General features: G+C 44.7%; 1 protein-coding gene across 12 annotated transcripts in view; it reads left to right on the top strand.

Moving 5' to 3' along the window:
- DCLK2 (doublecortin like kinase 2) overlaps nucleotides 1-19,171 on the top strand; it is a 187,450-nt gene that overhangs the window by 132,252 nt on the left and 36,027 nt on the right. For 8 of the 12 annotated variants that reach the window (XM_055549582.1, XM_055549578.1, XM_055549580.1 and 5 more), the window contains 2 exons: nucleotides 15,820-15,895; nucleotides 17,239-17,347. In XM_055549582.1, the coding sequence (XP_055405557.1) occupies nucleotides 15,820-15,895; nucleotides 17,239-17,347 (185 nt within the window). The remainder of the gene's footprint in view (nucleotides 1-15,819; nucleotides 15,896-17,238; nucleotides 17,348-19,171) is intronic. The other 4 variants (XM_055549579.1, XM_055549581.1, XM_055549584.1 and 1 more) reach the window with 1 other exon arrangement.

Below are 19,171 nucleotides of genomic sequence, written 5' to 3'. Positions count from 1 at the left end.
TGCTTTTTCAATGATCCAGCGGATGTTGGCAATTTGATCTCTGGTTCCTCTGCCTTTTCTAAAACCAGCTTGAATATCTGGAAGTTCACGGTTGACATATTGCTGAAGCCTGGCTTGGAGAATTTTGAGCATTACTTTGCTAGCGTGTGAGATGAGTGCAATTGTGTGGTAGTTTGAGCATGCTTTGGCATTGCCTTTCTTTGGGATTGAAATGAAAACTGACCTTTTCCAGTCCTGTGGCCACTGCTGAGTTTTCCAAATTTGTTGGCATCAAATTGTGTTTTTTGCAAGGTGGGGATGTTGAGAAATAGGGTGGCGACCAAGTCATTAAGGTTCTTTAAAACTGAACGATTTTAGGACAACTGAGACTTACTTGTTCCTCAGTTATAACTTACTGGTTTTGCTAGATAGTTACCTAAAATCATAGAGTGTGGAAACCGGAAGTGACCCCAGATATTTTAGTTCGTCTTCATCTTATAGATGGAGAATGAAGTGAGTTGCTCAGGTCCCAGTGGCCAGTTGGGATCTCTAACCTTTGACCTTCCCCCACCCGCTATGGGTCTGCTTCCATGACCCCAACACAGGCGCCCCTTGGAAAGCTGTGTTGCCTAGGTCTTTTAGGAGGGGGAGTGCCTGGGTTTAGATGCTCTGAATAAAACTGGATTGTGAGATTGGGGAATGAACAGGGAGAGGGGAGGGTTGAGAAAAGGGATCCTGGGCTGCGGGAGAGGCTGGGTGAAGGGAGGGGGAAGGTAGAGGAGAACGCCTGTTGACAGTTCTTCCTGGGAGACTTTGGTGGAAGAGATTGTTCATAGTATCTAATGATGATTCTTTTCAGGTGAAATGGTTACACCGTGTGACCAGCAGTTCTGCCTGAAACCCCTAAGGCTTAGTGGAATGACAGAGTCTGCAGTAGGTTAGGGTTACTGGTTTCCTTGTGTGATCGAGGTCGGCACAGGTTGGAAACGGATGTTGTGGTCCTGGCCCAGCAAGCACGGGGTCCTGGATGTGGGATGATGTTCCCCGCTGGTCCTGTGACTACAGGTCGTGAGCACTGTGGCATGACTGGGACTTGAAAGTAGATCACGCACATGACCACTCCTGGCCCCCGAGGACACAGTGAGAAAGCAAGGCTGGCCTGCTGGATCCTTGGAACTTTGTCCTCAGGCCAGAAATTCATAAAGGAGGCTGCTAGGGCTACTGGGCGGGTCCCGGCGTTCCCCAGAACCTAGACCCTAGGGCTGAGAGGTTGGCCTTGATTTTTGTATCGATTTGGGGAATCTGGCTTTTCTAAACACAGGGCCCCTCTTGTTGACAGTCATGCAGGGAGGAGACGTTTTTGCAGCCAGAAACGGGCCACCTCCACCTCCACGGCACCAGACTGCCCACCTCAGTCAGGCATCTGGGGAGTCAGGCTGCCCTAGGCCTGTGTCAGGAGGGCACATGTCTCCTCAGGACTCTTGTTTATTTTCCTGTTACTCTCCTTGTTGTTCAGTCGCTGAGTTGTGTTCTGCTTACTTAGTAGAATTTTCTGTCAAAGTCCAATCTGCCCCAGTTGAGAGGCCCACTTAAGCCTGAGGGTGAAGGCAGAGACAGCGCCCCCTGGCATGGCAGTCACATAGGGTGAGACGCTCTGAGAAGGGTGAGCCCCCAGGCCCCGGTCTGAAACGGACACAAGATGCTGACGTGGTCCAGCACGGGAGCTCGGAAACTGGGCTGTCCGGGTTCCGTCTTGGCTTGACCACTCACTAGCTGTGTGGCCTTGCACAAGTCACATCACCCTTACCTGTGAAAAATGGGATTTCTGGGACCTGCTGCACAGGGTTGAGCTTAACTGATTAAATATAAAGAAAGCACTTAGGATAACTTTGTTATTCTGTTACGCTGTTGTTATTCTTTTATAGTCTGTTGTCCCATTTGTATTACCAGAAACATTGGGGTGTCCAGGTTCAGTTTTCACATGAGAGAAGTTTCACTTAGGAAAAAAGAAATTGATATGCAATGAGGTAAGAAGAAGGAAAGAGAAAATGAGAGAAGTCAGACTTCTCTGCTGATATTATTGCCTTCTCTGCTTTCCTGTTACGACTTGAGCTCCCAGCTCTACCTTTTGTCTCTGTTTTCCTGCCCTCTCTTAAAATTTTTTGAATTTATTTATTTTGGGCTGCATTGTGGCGCGTGGGCTTCTCTCTAGTTGTGGCACGCACACTTAGTTGCCCCTAGGCCTGTGGGGTCTCAGTTCCCCGACCAGGGATCAAACCCACGTCCCTTGCATTGGAAGGTGGATTCTTAACCACTGGACCACAAGGGAAGTCCCTTCCTGCTCTCTCGACATGCTGCTGCTGCTGCTGCTGCTAAATTGCTTCAGTCGTGTCCAACTCTGTGACCCCATAGCCGGCAGCCCACCAGGCTCCACCGTCCCTGGGATTCTCTAGGCAAGAACACTGGAGTGGGTTGCCATTTCCTTCTTCAATGCATGAAAGTGAAGTCACTCAGTCGTGTCTGACTCTTAGCGACCCCATGGACTGTAGCCTATCAGGCTCCTCCGTCCATGGGATTTTCCAGGCAAGAGTACTGGAGTGGGGTGCCATTGCCTTCTCCCGACATAGTTCAACCCTATTAGTAATCTATAGATAATATTGTTAGTAACAAGCTATCCCCAAATTTAGCAGCTTAAAACAACAATAAAAAGTTATTTTCTCCCACAGTTCTTGTGGGTCAGGAATTCAGGGACGACTTAACTGGATTAAGATCTTAGATGGGGTTGTAGCTGTGCACCAGGGCTGCAGTCGCCCAGAGCTTGACTGGGAACAGAGGATCCCCTCCCAAGGTGACCTGCTCACTTGGAGGCAAGTTGCACCAGCTCTTGGCAGGAGGCCTCAGTTCCTCACTGGGTGGATTCCTTCATAGGTTGGCTTCAGTATTCTTAGAATGTTGCAGCTGTGTTTCCTGAGAGTGAGGGATCTGAAAGAGAGTGCTAGGTCCTGTCTGTGACCTAGCCTTGGATGTCAGGGACAGCGTCATTTCCATCAGGGCTTAGGAACTGGAGATGTCAGTCCAGTTGAGTGTGGGAAGGGACTGCACACAGGCATGACCATCAGAGCATGGGGACTGGCCTGGAGACTGGCTCCCACACCCCTTCTCTCTGCTTTCAGCTTGCCCAGAATTTCTCTCCTGGGCTGCCTCAGCTCCCTCAGTAGCTTTCTTCTCTCTCCCCATAAATCTCATTGGTCTGTTCTCCCTGCAGTCCTTCTATTCTGTAGACCCATCACCCCCTGCCCATTTTTTTCTCTCCCCACCACCACTGACATTTTCTTCTCTTAATCCCTGACTTCCGGATCCTCCATTTTCTCCTCGACCTCAGTCTGTGATCTCCTGTTTCCTCTGCCCAAGTTCCTCGGAGTCCCTTCGATCTAGCCGATAACCTTCCCTTCAGGAATATTTACTGTGTTTAAATCACAGCGTTTTCTTCAGGACAGATAGGCAATAAAGAGTACTAAATGTGTCATCAGCTGCCAGATGGATGAAGAAAGCATTTCCCTGAAATTTAATTCATCATCCACGTCCCACTTTAAGACTTTCAAGGCTGTAGTAATTCAAGGCTTCAGAGTGAGGGGCACATCTGTGGACACCGGGGGCTGAAACGTCTCACATTTTGATGCTGACGCGTATGCCCAGGGGCTGTCTACTGTGAGCATTCTTGTTGGTTGAAAGAAGAAAGGGAAAAAAGGACGTTGGAACATTATCCAACATCTTGAGATTATAAACTGTCTGATGTGCTGATATTTTATCTGATGATGTCTCCTGGGTCTCCTGGCGGTGAAAGATTTTCCAGATTTGTGAAGTGTGATGAAAGGGCTGGTAGTATCTCATACTGATTGGCAGAGCTAAAGTGTAACTCTTTGACCTTCTGAACTCAAAACTTCTTTGCGAAGCTGTGAAATGTAAATCCACGGCAGCTTCTGACCTTGGAGAGGTTTTTGGCTTTTCCCTGGAGCTTAGGCTTTCTTTAGTATTTAAAAACTAGTTAATGGTCTTAAATACAAAGAGACTGACACCCTTTATTACCTCAGAAATAAAGTGAGTGGTCACTTAATCTCCGCATGTAATGATTTTGTTGACAGAAAAGCAAAAGAGGGACTAAGCAGTTTTGAAGATTTTGGTGCCCTAAAGAAATCAATCATCATGATGACTCGCAGATTCTGTTTGAGGACATTGATTTGTACATTGTAGTTGGTCAGCAGAAAAGAGGCATTTGGTGCATAAATGGCACAGCTGGGTGGAAGCCCACTTTTATGGGGGTGGAGTTTGCCAGGCAAATCGGTGTGTAGGGTAGGATCAATTGTATCAACTTTATTTGAATATAAGCAGCATATGTGTTTATCTCAAACACCCTCTTATTCATAAAAGTGGGTCATTAGACATTCTTCTCGGTCACGCATCAGATAATTGGGTGGTGTTACTACTTAGAGGTCGAGGTATTGAGCTGTCCTGTGCCAGGGAAAAACAGGAGTGGCCTATGCTGTGGACACTGAAAGTGACAGTCACCTCTCCCAGCAGCCAGGCACCCTGGACATCAGTGGAACATCACACTGGGAGTATGCTGACATGTTTAGCAGGTAGGCGTGGCCATACCACTTGTTGCTCAAAATCCGGTAAGCCCACACTGCTTCAAAGTTTCCCTCAATAGGGATGTGATGAGATTCTTTGCTGGTTTTGGCAAACCATGTCATCAGCTGAAGTGGCAGCGATACTCAGAGGAGCAGAAGGCCAACGTCGGCAGGTTCCACACAGGCCCTTTTGTTTCCAGGTCCGAGTTCACACTGCTCACCACAGGATGGGCCGGTAAATTGAGAGAGGAGTTGTTGGGGCAAAGAGTAGTGACTTTATTCATAAAGCTGGAAGACTGAGAAGATGCTGGACTACTGTCCCAAAGAGCCTTCCCACCCAGGTTAGGACTCAGGCTTCTTTTATACTAAAAGGGGAGGGGGCGTGGTTGGTTATTGCAAACCTCCTGGTGCCTGAATCCTTTGTTCTCACAGCTGTCAGTTTAGATCAGGTCACAGTGTTCCTTTAAACCTTCACTACAACTGTTATTCTCTGTTCTGCAACTTTTTATCTCTATATGAATGGAGAAATGTTACACCTTTAAAGATCAGAGCCTTGATGGTGGGCTGTCCTGTATATTTCAAGCTATAGGCAACATTCTTTTAGTGATTAACTTGTAGAAAAAGCAATAGAATACAAAGGTTAAAGTGAAAGAAACAGCCAGTATGGAGTCAGGTTTGTTCTTCCCTGTTACACTATCATGGACTTGAGCTGGTCCCTATCCCAAACCATGTACATGCACAGACAGTGGGGTTCTGTCTACTGCTGGTCTCCACCATTAACCGTCACATCTCAAGTTCCACTGATTGTACCAAGTGAGACCAAGGCTAAGGTATGGCTGTAGCTGAGAATATTTTGTATGTTATGAATCCCTAGGTGCTGATTCAGATTAATTGTTCTCATATCTCATTACTAATACTGAAGTATTTCAGAGTACATTATTACAAATCCAGTATGAAAGTGATAAAGCCTCTCTTTTTTTTTTTTTTTAAATAATTCTATCTACTTATTTTTGACTGTGCTGGGTCCTCGTTGCCGCATGGACGTTTCTCGAGTTGCATTGCAGCGAGGGGTAGCTGCAGTCTAGTTGCAGTGCTTGGGCTTCTCGTTGCAGAGAACGGGCTCCCGGGTGCAAGGGCTCAGCAGCTGTGGTTTCTGGGCTCTCGAGCACAGGCTCAGTAGTTGTGGTACACGGCCTTAGTCGCTCTGAGGCACATGGGATCCCCCCAGACCAGGCATCGCACCCATGTCTCCTGCACTGGCACGCAGATTCTTTGCCACTGAGCCACCAGGGAAGCCCCAAGCTTCTGTTGTTAAATGGATGCCTGCTTTACACTGGTTTTCCTTCTAATTAATGGAACTGATGTTTCTGATAGTTTTTAAAAACACCACAAAAAATGATAATGGAAGCAAATCTATTTATCAGTACAAATAATAATGTAGCATCCTGATTAAAAAAAAAGAATCTTCCACTGCATTTCAGAGGGAGGTCATCATTTTAAAGAAAATTTTTTTCTGAAGACCTCTTTATATGAGGAAAGGCTGTGTATTTATTTATCGACTTAGATATTATTTGACTAAATTATAGGAAGGCGATTATAGTTATGTAACCTGAAAGCATGTTGTAAATATACCGCAATGAAAATTTGATCAGTGAATTGTATTGGGTGCAAGACTTCATGAGGAATTCGAGGTTGTAATGTGAGACTAGCCAAAGAGCTCCTGGGCTCAGCAGCCAGACCTGAGTTTAGATTCTGAATTTACACTTGCTGTGCCATTTGGGCAAGTTATATATAACCTCTCTGAGCTTTGGTTTCTTCACAGATCAATGGACATGAAATAATACCTAATTCATAAGATATAAAAGTATTCATTTTAAGACTTAGCTCAGAGTAGGCATTCAATAAATTGCAATGAGTTTCTTTCCTTTACTTACAAAAAGAAAATTCTCCTTGGGCTATGGATGACTCACAGTGGTTAGGTTACTGGATGAGTGACAGAGAGAAGTTAAGGTAGCTGAACGATCAGTTATAATTACCACAAGAAACTTCCTCCATGGAGGTTCTCAACCGTAGCTACACAGTAGATCTTCTGTGGAGCTTAAAAATATCTTGAGACCTGGGCCCTACATGCAAGGATTCTTTAATCCGTGGTGCAGCCTGGCAACAGAATTTTTCAGATCTTCCCTGGGAATTCTAATACACAGCCAAGGACAGAGAACTCCTGCTTTATAACATCATACCCTGGGGTTTATTCTGTTCTAGCGTTTAAAAGTGTAAGAATTATGTTAGAGGAAAAGCTTTCCTAAGAAAGTTCTTGTGGACCAGGGATTTATTTGCCTGTGGCCAAATTTGGCCCATTGCCTGTTTTTCTCAATAAAGTTTTATTGGAACGCAGCCATGTTCATTCATTTCTATTTGGTCTCTGGCTGCTTTCACACTACAACAGCAGAGTTAAGTAGTTGTGACAAAGACCACGTGACCCACAAAGGCTAAAATATTATTCTCTGACCCTTTACAGATGTTTTCTGACCCCTGCAGCAGGCCACTTAAAATCACAGTGCCATTTTCCAAGATGCATTCAAAAAAGTCAACTCTCTACACAAGTGTATCTGCTAGATTCTGTTCACATGCTTCTTTTTATGAAAACCACAATGAAGTAGGGACCAGCATTAATAGAACTATTTTTGCCTCTTTTTTTCCCCTGAGAATTGCGTGTTTATAAACAAAAGTTCACAATTTTAATATAGCATTTAACATTTCTCTTTAAATTTCATAGAAATAGTAATAATCCCCTTGTCAAAGAAATTCACTGTAGGACACTGACTTCTTTGCTAAAAATGTGGAAAGCTGGCATGTCATCAGATGTACTCAGTCTGCCAGGAATGCTCTTTTAAATGGTGCTGGCAGTTGAGGGCACTTTATAGATTTTTTTTGCTCTGTTTTCAAGTCTTTTTTTAAAGTTCTTAGCAGAAGTGGATTCTGGTGCAGCTTCCTTCCTTCCTTACTCATGAAACTGGGGCTGCTGCCGCCAGAGAGAAGGGCAGTGGAGGTGGAGGGCGCAGAGAATGCACTCGCAGGGTCTTCGGTGTTTTCCATCACTTCCCTTCTTCACCCTCTATGACCTCATCAGGAGACAAGTCCCCTCTTCCCCCCACCTCTAACGTCAGTGCATCTTTAAAATATATATATATTTATTTATTGGCTGTGCTGGGCCTTTGCTGCTGTGCACAGGCCTTCTGTAATTGGAGCGAGCAGGGGCTGCTCTCTCACTGTGGTGGGCAGGCTTTGCATTGTGGTGGCTTCTCTTGCAGATCGCGGGCTCAATAGCTGTGGTGCACTGGCTTAGTTGCCCCAAGGCATGTGGGATCTTCCTGGACCAGGGTTTGAACCAGTGTTGCCTGCACTCACAGACAGATTCTTAACCACTGGACCACCAGAGAAGTGTATTGCATCTTTTTGAACCAGTTAGTAATTATGGAAAATATCTTGAAAGAGTCCAGATGCTCCCTACCATCCCCACCATCCGTTCACACTTTACTGAAAAGCGTCTCGTTCACACGCAGCACCCAGGCAGCGTCTTCATGCTGTCTCTGCGTCCTGGCTGCTGATGGAAGCATGAAGCACATTAGCATTTTAAGAGATTTTAATAAAAACATTTAGTTGGACAATAGAAACAGGACAGGTTTAATCAGGAATGCTGTATTTTATTCTCTCCTTGCTTCAATAAGAGAATAGTTCTCTTGCCAGGGACGGGAAAATCCATACATTCTGCCTGGTAAACGGAGGGGATTTTGTAGTCCTTGCTTTTGCCCTTCTGTTTTCCTTCCTCTTTGTCTGCATGTCTCTCGGGGCACCAGGAATGCCTTATATGTAACAATGGACACTTCTTGTTTGCCAGGGATCTGTCCAGAGATCTTGGTAAATGGGCCAGCTTTTCTTGGCTTCTCGAGCACCAGGCTGGGAGGTCAAACTTAGAGGGTAGAGGTGTGATTTAGGTGTGCCAAATGCAGACTTGTGATGTAGCAAAACAGCTCCCGCGCACGGGTTACAAACCATCAGAAAGAACCGCATTCTGGAACAGTGAGGTTTCCAGGAAGGGTTTTGCATGTACACATATGCCTCTTCATTAGACTGTAAACTTCCAGGCTCTAAAGACCGTAGCCCTAATCTTTGCATCCATTAAAAATCCGGCACTGGTTGTTACTGATGGAGGGAAGGAAAACCGTCCCTGCATCTAATCATGTTCTGTCTGTTGAGCTGTGTTATAATGTAATGATTCCCTCATTTTTTGTATGCGTTTTCATTTTCTTCATGAAAGCTTTTTTTCCCCCAAATAAAGGAACATGTTTGGACAGGTAATCAGATATGCTACTTCTGTTAGCTCTCTTATTTTTTAAATGCTGGAGGTTTAGCACTTTGAAAAAAAGTATCATTCTGTTGCAGAGTTTTGAACAATGCTCTTCCTGCCATCAGCCTTTGCTGAGAGAGTGCATTTCCTGGCGGTTTAGTGAGACCTTTGTCAGATACACATGGAAACAGCCCTTTGCGTTGCCCTGCGGCCTCACGCTGTCCCCAGGCCGCCTCTCAGGCCAGCGTCACCCTAGTTCTCATTTTGGTCGGTACGCTGTCAGCTTCCACCCCCATCTCTGTATCCCGGTATCTTTTTTGCCCCTTGCCACCTCTGAATCCCAACACCAACCAAGTTTGTAAGCACTGGGAATCAGGATCGGTGTGAATGAGAATTTAATCAAAAGAAACATTGAGAACATGACTGAGGTTCACGGGAATTCAGTCAGTACTCCAGCGAGTCACCCGTCCGTGTGAACATGTACAGGGAGGTAAAGATGCCTGCATTTTTTGCCTCTTTCTCGGACTTCTCTTAGAGAGCCCTTGAGTCACACAGAGCACATCAGCTTGTGATGAACTAACTTACTCACATAGCTCAGGGAAGAGACCTGTGAGAAGAGAGTCACCACTTCCAGGAGAGCTAAGCTGGCAGGCCTAGAGGAGAGTGGGGCAAAGGCAGGCAGCGGCGGAGGTGGGGTCTGCACCCCACGCACTCCCCAGGCTCTGAGTGCTAGGAAGGGAGGTGCTTCCTGCCCAGTGCCCAGGCCAGACCCAGCCTGCTGTGCCCCAAGGGTGTGGGCGGCCCCGTCCTGGGTTGTGAAGTATAGACAGGCAGGTCAGCCAGGCCACTGTCCACTGCTGCTCCCCCGGGCATCGACAGTCCACCCCCCCACCCGATCCCTGTAACCTAGAGGTGAGCTGAGATCAAAAGGCATCTTTCTGTTTACCTTTTGAGATATGAAACTTCCCCCCAAATGACGTTATTCTTATCTTCATTCTATTAAGAACCTGTTGTTCAGTTGCTCAGTCATGTCCAACTCTTTGCTGTCTCTTGGACTGCAGCACACCAGGTTTCCCCATCCTTCACCATCTCCTGGAGCTTGCTCAAACTCATGTCCGTTGAGTTGGTGATGCCATCCAACCATCTCGTCCTCTGTCTTCAATCTTTCCTCCTGCCTTCAATCTTTCCCAGCATCAGGGTCTTTTCCAATGAGCCAGTTCTTGGCATCAAGTGGCAAAAGTATTGGATCTTTAGCTTCAGCATCAGTTCTTCCATGAATATTCAGGGTTGCCTGGCTCTCGGTGAGTGATCATACCATCATGGCTATCTGGGTCATTAAAGTCTTTTTTGTATAGTTCTTCTGTGTATTCTTGCCACCTCTTCTTGATATCTTCTGCTTCTGTTAGGTCCATACTGTTTCTATCCTTTATTGTGCCATCTTTGCATGAAATGTTCCCTTAGTATCTCTAATTTTCTTGAAGAGATCTCTAGTCTTTCCCATTCTATTGTTTTCCTCTATTTCTTTGCATTGATCACATAGGAAGGCTTTCTTATCTCTCCTTGCTGTTCTTTGGAACTCTGCATTCAGATGGGTATATCTTTCCTTTTCTCCTTTGCCTTTCACTTCTCTTCTTTTCTCAGCTATTTGTAAGGTCTCCTCAGACAACCATTTTGCTTTTTTGCATTTCTTTTTCTTGGGGATGGTCTTGATCACTGCCTCCTGTACAGTGTTACAAACCTCCGTCCATAGTTCTTCAGGCACTCTATCAGATCTAATCCCTTGAATTTATTCATTTCCACTGTATAATTGTTAAGGATTTCATTTAGGTCATACCTGAGTGGTTTTTCCTACTTTTTTCAATTTATGTCTGAATTTTGCAATAAGGAGTTCTTGATCTGAGCCATAGTCAGCTCCCGGTCTTATTTTTGCTGACTGTATAGAACTTCTGCATCTTCAGCTGCAAAGAATATAATCAGTCTGATTTCAGTATGGACATCTGGTGATGTCCATGTGTAGAGTCTTCTCTTGTGTTGTTGGAAGAGGTGTTTGCTATGACCAGTGCGTTCTCTTAGCAAAACTTTGTTGGCCTTTGCCTTGCTTCATTTTGTACTCCAAGGCCAAACTTGCCTATTACTCTAGGTATCTCTAGACTGCCTACTTTTACATTCCAGTCCCCTGTGATGAAAAGAACATCTTTTTTTTGGAGTTAGTTCTAGAAGGTCTTATAGGTCATCATAGAACCATTCAACTTCACCTTCTTTGACATTAGTGGTTGGGCATAAACTTGGATTACTGTGATACTGAATGGTTTGCCTTGGAAACAAACAGAGACCATTCTGTCATTTTTGAGATTGCACTCAAGTACTGCATTTCGGACTCTCTTTTGTTGACCATGAGGGCTACTCCATTTCTTCTAAGGGATTCTTGCCCACAGTAGAAGATGTAATGGTCATCTGAATTAAATTTGCCTGTTCCAGTCCATTTTAGTTCACTGATTTCTGAAATGTTGTTCACTCTTGCCATCTCTTGTCTGACTACTTCCTATTTACCATGGACCTGACATTCCAGGTTCCAATGCAATATTGTTCTTTACAGCATTGGACTTTACTTTCACCGCCAGACACACCCACAAACAGGCATTGTTTCTGCTTTGGCTCAGCCTCTTCATCCTTCTTGGAGCTTTTCTCTGCTCTTCTCCAGGAGCATACTGGGTACCTACCAACCTGAGGAGTTCATCTTTCAGTGTCATATCTTTTTTGCATTTTCATACTGTTCATTAAGGATCCAGTTGCTATGAATTTAATTTGGATTTCTTATTTCCTTGAGTGACAGTTTTCAATCGCGCAAGTGTTGGATTAGAAGAGAGAAGTGACTTGGAGTGAATTATATAGAAACATCCCTTGTAGCCATTGTACACTCAACAATTCAAAAGCCTTTCTCATGCACTCATTTCAAGGCCCTATGTTAGGCGTTTTGAGGAAAAATACTGATAACTAATGTTGAGTTAGTGCTACACGTCGTTGACTGTGCTAAATGATTTATATTGCTGCTGCTGTTACTTAGTCACTCCGTCATGTCTCACTCTTGGCGACCCCATGGACTGTCGCCCCCCAGGCTCCTCTGTCCGTGGGATTCTCCAGGCAAGAATACTGGAGTGGGTTGCCATGCCCTCCTCCAGGGGATCTTCCCTACCCAGGGATCAAACCCAAGTTTCTTATGTCTCCCACATTGTCAGGTGGGCTGAAGACCTGAGGGTTGTTCTGTTGGTTCTGAAGACCCAGTGAGGTTCTGGGATCCTAGGGTCGGAATCAGAAGTCTCCTCTGAAGAGCTGCTCTGGCAGTAATAGTGGCATGGGGAGACTGGCAGTGACTGAGGAGCCCTCTGGTGGTGTTGTCAGAAGCCGAAGATGACCGGACTAGAGTGGCTGCTGTATCCACGAATGCTGCAGGGAATGTTGTGGTTTTCCTTCCAGCTGGGGCTTGGTTTTTAAATTCTAACTTTTAAACATTCTAGCATGAATTCCTGCTGAATTTGGAATTGCCTTCAGTTTTAGCAGGGGGGGGGGGGGGGGAAACCAGGAAACAAGCAAAAAGGCTAAATTTTGAAAAACTTTGTCCGTCAATGACATGTGTTATGAGGAAAGAGTGAGTGAGTTCTGAGGAGCCAGCTGTTCAGCCACCTGCAGTTCTCGTCAGGTGAAGGTGGCCAGACAGGGACACACACCCCCACGTTTCTGCAGGACCACTCACCTGTCGGAGTGCAGGACACGCGCTTAGGAGAGGCGCGCTTATTGCTCATGGCAGCGCTAATTTGGTGCATCTCAGTGCTGGTTTTCAGTGGCCTTGGGTTTCCTAACAAGACACACCACTCCTGGTTTTACCGTCCACACAGGTTTGCTTATGTGAAATCTGAGGAAACAGCTCAGTTTTTATATGCCTGTCATTGCTGAGGCTTGTATTTTATCTCCAGAGAACTTCCGGATGATCCTGTTTGAAGGAATGTTATAAGTATTGGGTTTTCCTGGATTGAACAAAACTCAGACTCCATGAGGTTTCCCGCTTTACCCGAGTGGATGTCAGGCCTCCAGATCGTGGGCCGTGGGTGGGTGGGTCCCTGCCCTGGACCCATGCTGGCTGTGTTTTTGTTTAGCAAGTGTGAATTGAGCGGTGTGTTCCCCCGGCCCTGTGGTGCACACAGGGAATGCAGGGATGAAGAAGGCACAAGCGTGTAAACTGTCAGCAGCAAAAATTGCCAGAATTACTTCTTAGTGTTTGGTAAGACCTTTGACCATGTAAACTCCTAAACGGAATACTTTTTTTTTTTTAAGAAAAGAAAGAAACTTAAGAAAGAGAAAAGATTGAGTTGGGAGGTGTAATAGCCCTTGAAATTATGAAAAAAAAATTCCATAAGCCTACAGAATAATAAATAATACATAAAATAATAGTAAATAATGATGCATATTTTATCATTTGATGCATTTGAACTGTGGTGTTGGAGAAGACTCTTGCGAGTCTCTTGGTCTGCAAGGAGATCAAACCAGTCAATTTTAAAGGAAAAGGAAATCAATCCTGAATATTCGTTAGAAGAACTGATGTTGAAGCTGAGGTTCCAATACTTTGGCCACCTGATGCGAAGAGCCGATGCATTAGAAAAGCATCCCCTGATGCTGGGGAAGATTGAAGGCAGGAAAAGAAGGGGACGACAGAGGGTGAGATGGTTGAATGGCATCACCTACTTGATGGACATGAGTTTGAGCAAGCTCCAGGAGATGGTGAAGGACAGGGAAGCCTGGTGTGCTGCGGTTCATGGGGTCACAAAGAGTTGGACACGACTGAGCGACTGAACAAGAACAACGATGACAAGCGTGTGTGTCGTAGGCAGAGCCAGTTTACCTACGTGTGCTCAGTTGCTTCAGTTTTGTCTGAGTCTTGTGACCCCATGGACTGTAGACTGTCAGGCTCCTCTTCATGAGATTCTTCAGGCAACAGTACTGGAATGGGTTGTCATTTCCGACTCCAGGGGATTTCCCCTGCCCATGTCTGCCAGCATTTCTTGCACTGCAGACATAATCTTTACCTACTGAGCATCTGGGAAGCCCTTTTCAGTTTCAGTTCAGTGCAGTCGCTCAGTCCTGTCTGACTCTCTGCAACCTCATGGACTGCAGCATGCCAGGCTTCCTTGTCCATCATGAACTCCCGGAGCTTACTCAAACTCATGTCCATTGAGTCAATGATGCCATGCAACCATCTCATCCTTTCTCATCTCCTTCTCCTCCTGCCTTCAATCTTTCCCAGCATCAGGGTCTTTTCAAATGAGTCAGCTCTTCGCATCAAGTGGCCAAAGGATTGGAGTTTCAGCTTCAGCATCAGTCCTTCCAATGAATATTCAGGATCAATTTCCTTTAGGATGGACTGGTTGGATCTCCCTGCAGTCGAAGGGACTCTCAAGAGTCTTCTCCAACACCACAATTCAAAAGCATCAATTCGTCTGCACTCAGCTTTCATTATAGTCCAACTCGCACATCTATACATGACCACTGGAAAAACCATGGCCTTTGTTGGCAAAGTAATGTCTCTGCTTTTTAATATGCTGTCTAGGTTGGTCAGAACTTTCCTTCCAGGGAGTAAGCATCTTTTAATTTCATGGCTGCAGTCACCATCTGCAGTGATTTCAGAGCCCCCCAAAATAAAGTCTGTCACTGTTTCCACTGTTTCCCCATGTGTTTGCCATGAAGTGATGGGACCAGATGCCCTGATCTTAATTTTCTGAATGTTGAGCTTTAAGCCAACTTTTTCACTCTCTTCTTTCACTTTCATCAAGAGGCTCTTTAGTTCTTCTTTACTTTCTGCCATAAAGGTGGTGTCATCTGCATATCTGAAGTTATTGATATTTCTCCCGGCAGTCTTGATTCCAGCTTGTGCTTCATCCAGTCCAGCATTTCTCATGATGTACTCTGCATATAAGTTAAAGAAGCAGGGTGACAATATACAGCCCTGACATACTCCTTTCCCAATTTGGAACGAGTCTGTTGTTCTGTTTCCAGTTCTGTTGCTTCTTGACCTGCATACAGATGTCTCAGGAGGCAGGCAGGTCAAGGGGTCTGATATTCCCATCTCTTAAACATTTTGATATTTGGCAAAACTAATACAATTATGTAAAGTTTAAAAATAAAATAAAATTAAAAAAAAAAGATCTGAAAAAAAAAAAAAAGAATTTGCCTCAGTTTGTTGTGATCCACACAGTCAAAGGCTTTGGCATAGTCAATAAAGCAAAAGTAGATGTTTTTCTGGAACTCTCTTGCTTTTTTGGTGATCCAGTGGGTGTTGGCAATTTAATCTCTGGTTCTTCTGCCTTTTCAGTTTACCGAAAAATATAGAGATATTTGTGTTAGACCGGGACTTCAGCTTTTTGTTAGGTGGGAACCTATCATTTAGTTTTATCTTTTATTTCCCTGTTTCCTAGTTAAAAAAAAAAAATCCTGATGATGCTGCAGAGGAATTCCTACTGTCTTAGGATGGTAAAGGAGTTGGTTGGGCCAGGGCTGCTGTCTGGGTATTGAACCCTCTGGAAGGTGTTGTGCTGTGGGTGACTCCCTTGTTCATCGATGATGCCATGAAAGTCTCCTTTTCTTTAGGTCATTGAGATCAAAAGTAACACAGTATCGAAGAGGAGCACTGTGTCAGTTTTCATGATACCAATTGAAAGTCCTGTGTCTAAGGGATTGTATCAGTGGGACTGTGTATAGGAAGAAGGGTGAGATGAGAAGCAAGGGGATGCTCCCTCTATTTCTGTATGAGTCTATGAGGAGACTTACCCACATGGTCAATAGGCTGACTAAATAACGAGCACTGTCCTCTTGCAGCAGGTTTCTGCGCATGGCCGATCTTCTTCCAATGTCAACGGAGGGCCTGAAATTGATCGTTGCATGAGTCCTGAAGGTAGTTCTCCAAGTTTGCTCTTTTGTAGAGGAAGCCATCCACGTGAGCTTGGCGGATCCCACACCCACGTGTGCTGTGTGGTGGTCTCTCTAAACAGCCAAGAGATCATGACCCCAGTTAACCTTCTCAGCCTTAGTTGTCAGGGGTCACATCCGTGTTAATTAAGCAATCCCAATTTCAAATTTTAGTTCTGGGTTCCCATTATTTTTCCTCAGTGGCAATCTGCTGGGAAAGATTGACGGCAGGAGGAGAAGGGGACAACAGAGGATGAGATGGCTGGATGGCATCATCGACTCGATGGACATGAGTTTGGGTGAACTCTGGGAGTTGGTGATGGACAGGGAGGCCTGGCATGCTTCGGTTTATGGGGTTGCAAATAGTCGGACACGACTGAGCGACTGAACTGAACTGAATCTGCCTACAATTCCTAAATGTAGATTTTCGTTTTTCTTAGATAATGTAAGTAGGCTTTTTTCTTTGATGTCTGCTGTGTACAGTCCACTTGGGGATGCATTGTGAAAAGTGGTCAGTCTTAACCACTTCCTCTTCCTGCCCCTCCCCCTACCTTCTTTTTGAGATAACTTGGAGCCAGAAATTGGCATTAACTTAACTTAATTCATGACTGGCCAGAATTTTCTTTACTAGAAAATCTTGAGAAAAAAATGTCTAAGATTAAATCCCCACCATCACCCACTTCCCCTTTCCCCAGAATTGACAAAAAATTTACAGTTTTAGTTAGACTTCCCTATTACCCAAAGTTGACCACTTATTTTCAGCTGATGTTTCAGGAATTTATTCAGTTCAGTCACTCAGTCGTGTCCGACTCTTTGCGACCCCATGGACTGCAGTATACCAGGCTTCCATGTCCATAATGAACTCCTGAAGTTTGCTCAAACTCATGTCCGTTGAGTGGGTGATGCCATCCAACCATCTCATCCTCTGTCGTCCCCTTCTCCTCCTGCCTTCAGTCATTCCCAGCATCAGGGTCTTTTCCGATGAGCCAGATCTTTTCATCAGGTGGCCAAAGTATTGGAGTTTCAGGTTCAGCATCAGTCCTTCCAATGAATATTCAGGACTGATTTCCTTTAGGATGGACTGGTTGGATCTCCTTGCAGTCCAAGGGACTCTCAAGAGTCTTCTTGATTTTGTTGGTTTCTGATTCCAGCCAACAAGGTTAAAAGGAAATTGGTGATTCTGGTGTTTTATTAAGAAAATATGCTCAGAGGATTTTTAGTTTTACTATAGATATAGAAGTGCATTTAGATTTGTTATTTTACAAATACGTAAACATCAAGGTGAAATGTGATGTGTTCATTAGCATGTGCGTTTATCCTTTTTTGCAGGTGTGGATGGACACAGGTGCTCTGAGTCGTCGACTCTTCTTGAGAAATACAAAATTGGGAAAGTTATTGGAGACGGCAATTTTGCAGTCGTCAAAGAGTGCATGGACAGGTGAGGGAAGATAATCGCTTGTTCACTGATGCATACCTTTCTGCTTTGGAACTTATTCTTACCTGAATGAACAGAAGGCCTTCTCAAAGGCTCCACCCTAGGGACGAGTGGTTTTGCATGCTCACAGGCAGCTTGACTGTAGCCCTCCAGGCTCCTCTGTCCCTGGAATCTCCAGGCAAGAATACTGGAGTGGGTTGCCATGCCCTTCTCTAGGGGATCTTCCTGACCCAGTAATCAAACCCACATCTCCCTCATTGCAGGCAGATTCTTTACTGTCTGAGCCACCAGAGAAGCCCTTCCCCATAACATAAAGCAAATATTGCCTAGGATTTATAATGAGCCTTTAGAAATCATATTTTAGATGCTTGTTGCTTGGGCAACAGTCTGTGTACCAGAGCTAAGTAAAGGAGCTTGGAAGACAAGGAGCTGCTTTCTGTACCATATAACGAACAGTAAACCTCCACCAAAGATGTAGCAAAACAGAAAAACTGCAGTTACCAGAACTTTCTGGAAAACTCACCTCCCGCCCACCCCCTACAACAAAAATTACCACTTAGAACAGCTGGAAAAACAGCCTGTAAGTGCAAAGACTCTAATCTGAATCTTTTCCAGTTTTAATATTGTTTACCATTTGAGAAATCAAGACCTTAAAATAAGGCTGGAAAAGCAGAAATATTATTTTCATATGTGCAAAAGTTGGTTGTTTCTGATCTTGAATAAAGTCAGAACTCATGTATCCTGAACTACTGATAATATGAAATTAAATATTAAATGAGGGGGTGGCTCAGACGGTAAAGCGTCTGTCTACAATGCAGGAGACCGGGGTTTGATCCCTGGGTTGGGAAGATCCCCTGGAGAAGGAAATGGCAGCCCACTCCAGGACTATTGCCTGGAAAATCCCATGGTTGGAGGAGCCTGATAGGCCACAGTCCATGGGGTCGCAAAGAGTCGGACATGAATGAGCAACTTCACTTTCACTGCAGGGATTAAATGAATTAATACAACTATAGCATTGAGAACAAAGCCTGCCACAGGTGTGCTGTAGTAGATTTTATTTTTTTTTAATGAATCGTATTCTTGCCCATTTCTCTCTGGTTCATGGATGAGACCTGATTCATCTCTCAAAGTAGAAAGCAGGTTTATACTCTATACGCATATATGTGAACACAACTGAGTGACTAACACACTATATATACATGCATGCTAAGTTGCTTCAGTCGTGTCCAACTCTTTGCAGCCCTGTGGACTGTAGCCCGCCAGGCTCCTCTGTCCCTGGATTCTCCAAGCAGGAATACTGGAGCGGGTTGCCACCTAGGGATTGAACCCACATCTCTTACGTCTCATGCATTGGAAGATGGGTTCTTTACCGCTATATATACCATATACTAATTTAGATAAAAGTTATTCTTCCAAAGTAGGTCATCAGTGTATACTGTGGCCCCCTAGCAAATGTAGCTTGTGATTGGGAGAACTAATGCATTCCAAGAATACCAGTGTTCTTTCTTGAACTGTTCTCCTGAATTCTGAAAGATGTATTTTTGGCATGTTCAGCTTAAATGACGTTAAAGGTGATTAAAGGTTAAATAACATCACCCAGATTCTTGTGTCCAAGGAAATGCTGTCTCCAGTACCAGCCTGGGGTGTTTAGAGGTGGAGGTGAAATGGCACCAGATGGTCACTGGAGTTTGGACTGAGAAATGGATAGTGAAAGTCTAAGGACTTTTCAGCTTTGAATTGTGGCCTGATGGACTAATGGATTCATGTAAAGATGTTGATAAAAGAAAATTTTCTGTTACTTTGATTCATTTTTCTAAATTTTATTCT

Source organism: Bubalus kerabau, chromosome 16 (assembly GCF_029407905.1).
Source record: "Bubalus kerabau isolate K-KA32 ecotype Philippines breed swamp buffalo chromosome 16, PCC_UOA_SB_1v2, whole genome shotgun sequence".
Taxonomy (NCBI): domain Eukaryota; kingdom Metazoa; phylum Chordata; class Mammalia; order Artiodactyla; family Bovidae; genus Bubalus; species Bubalus kerabau.
This window is presented reverse-complemented; position numbering and strand designations above follow the sequence as displayed.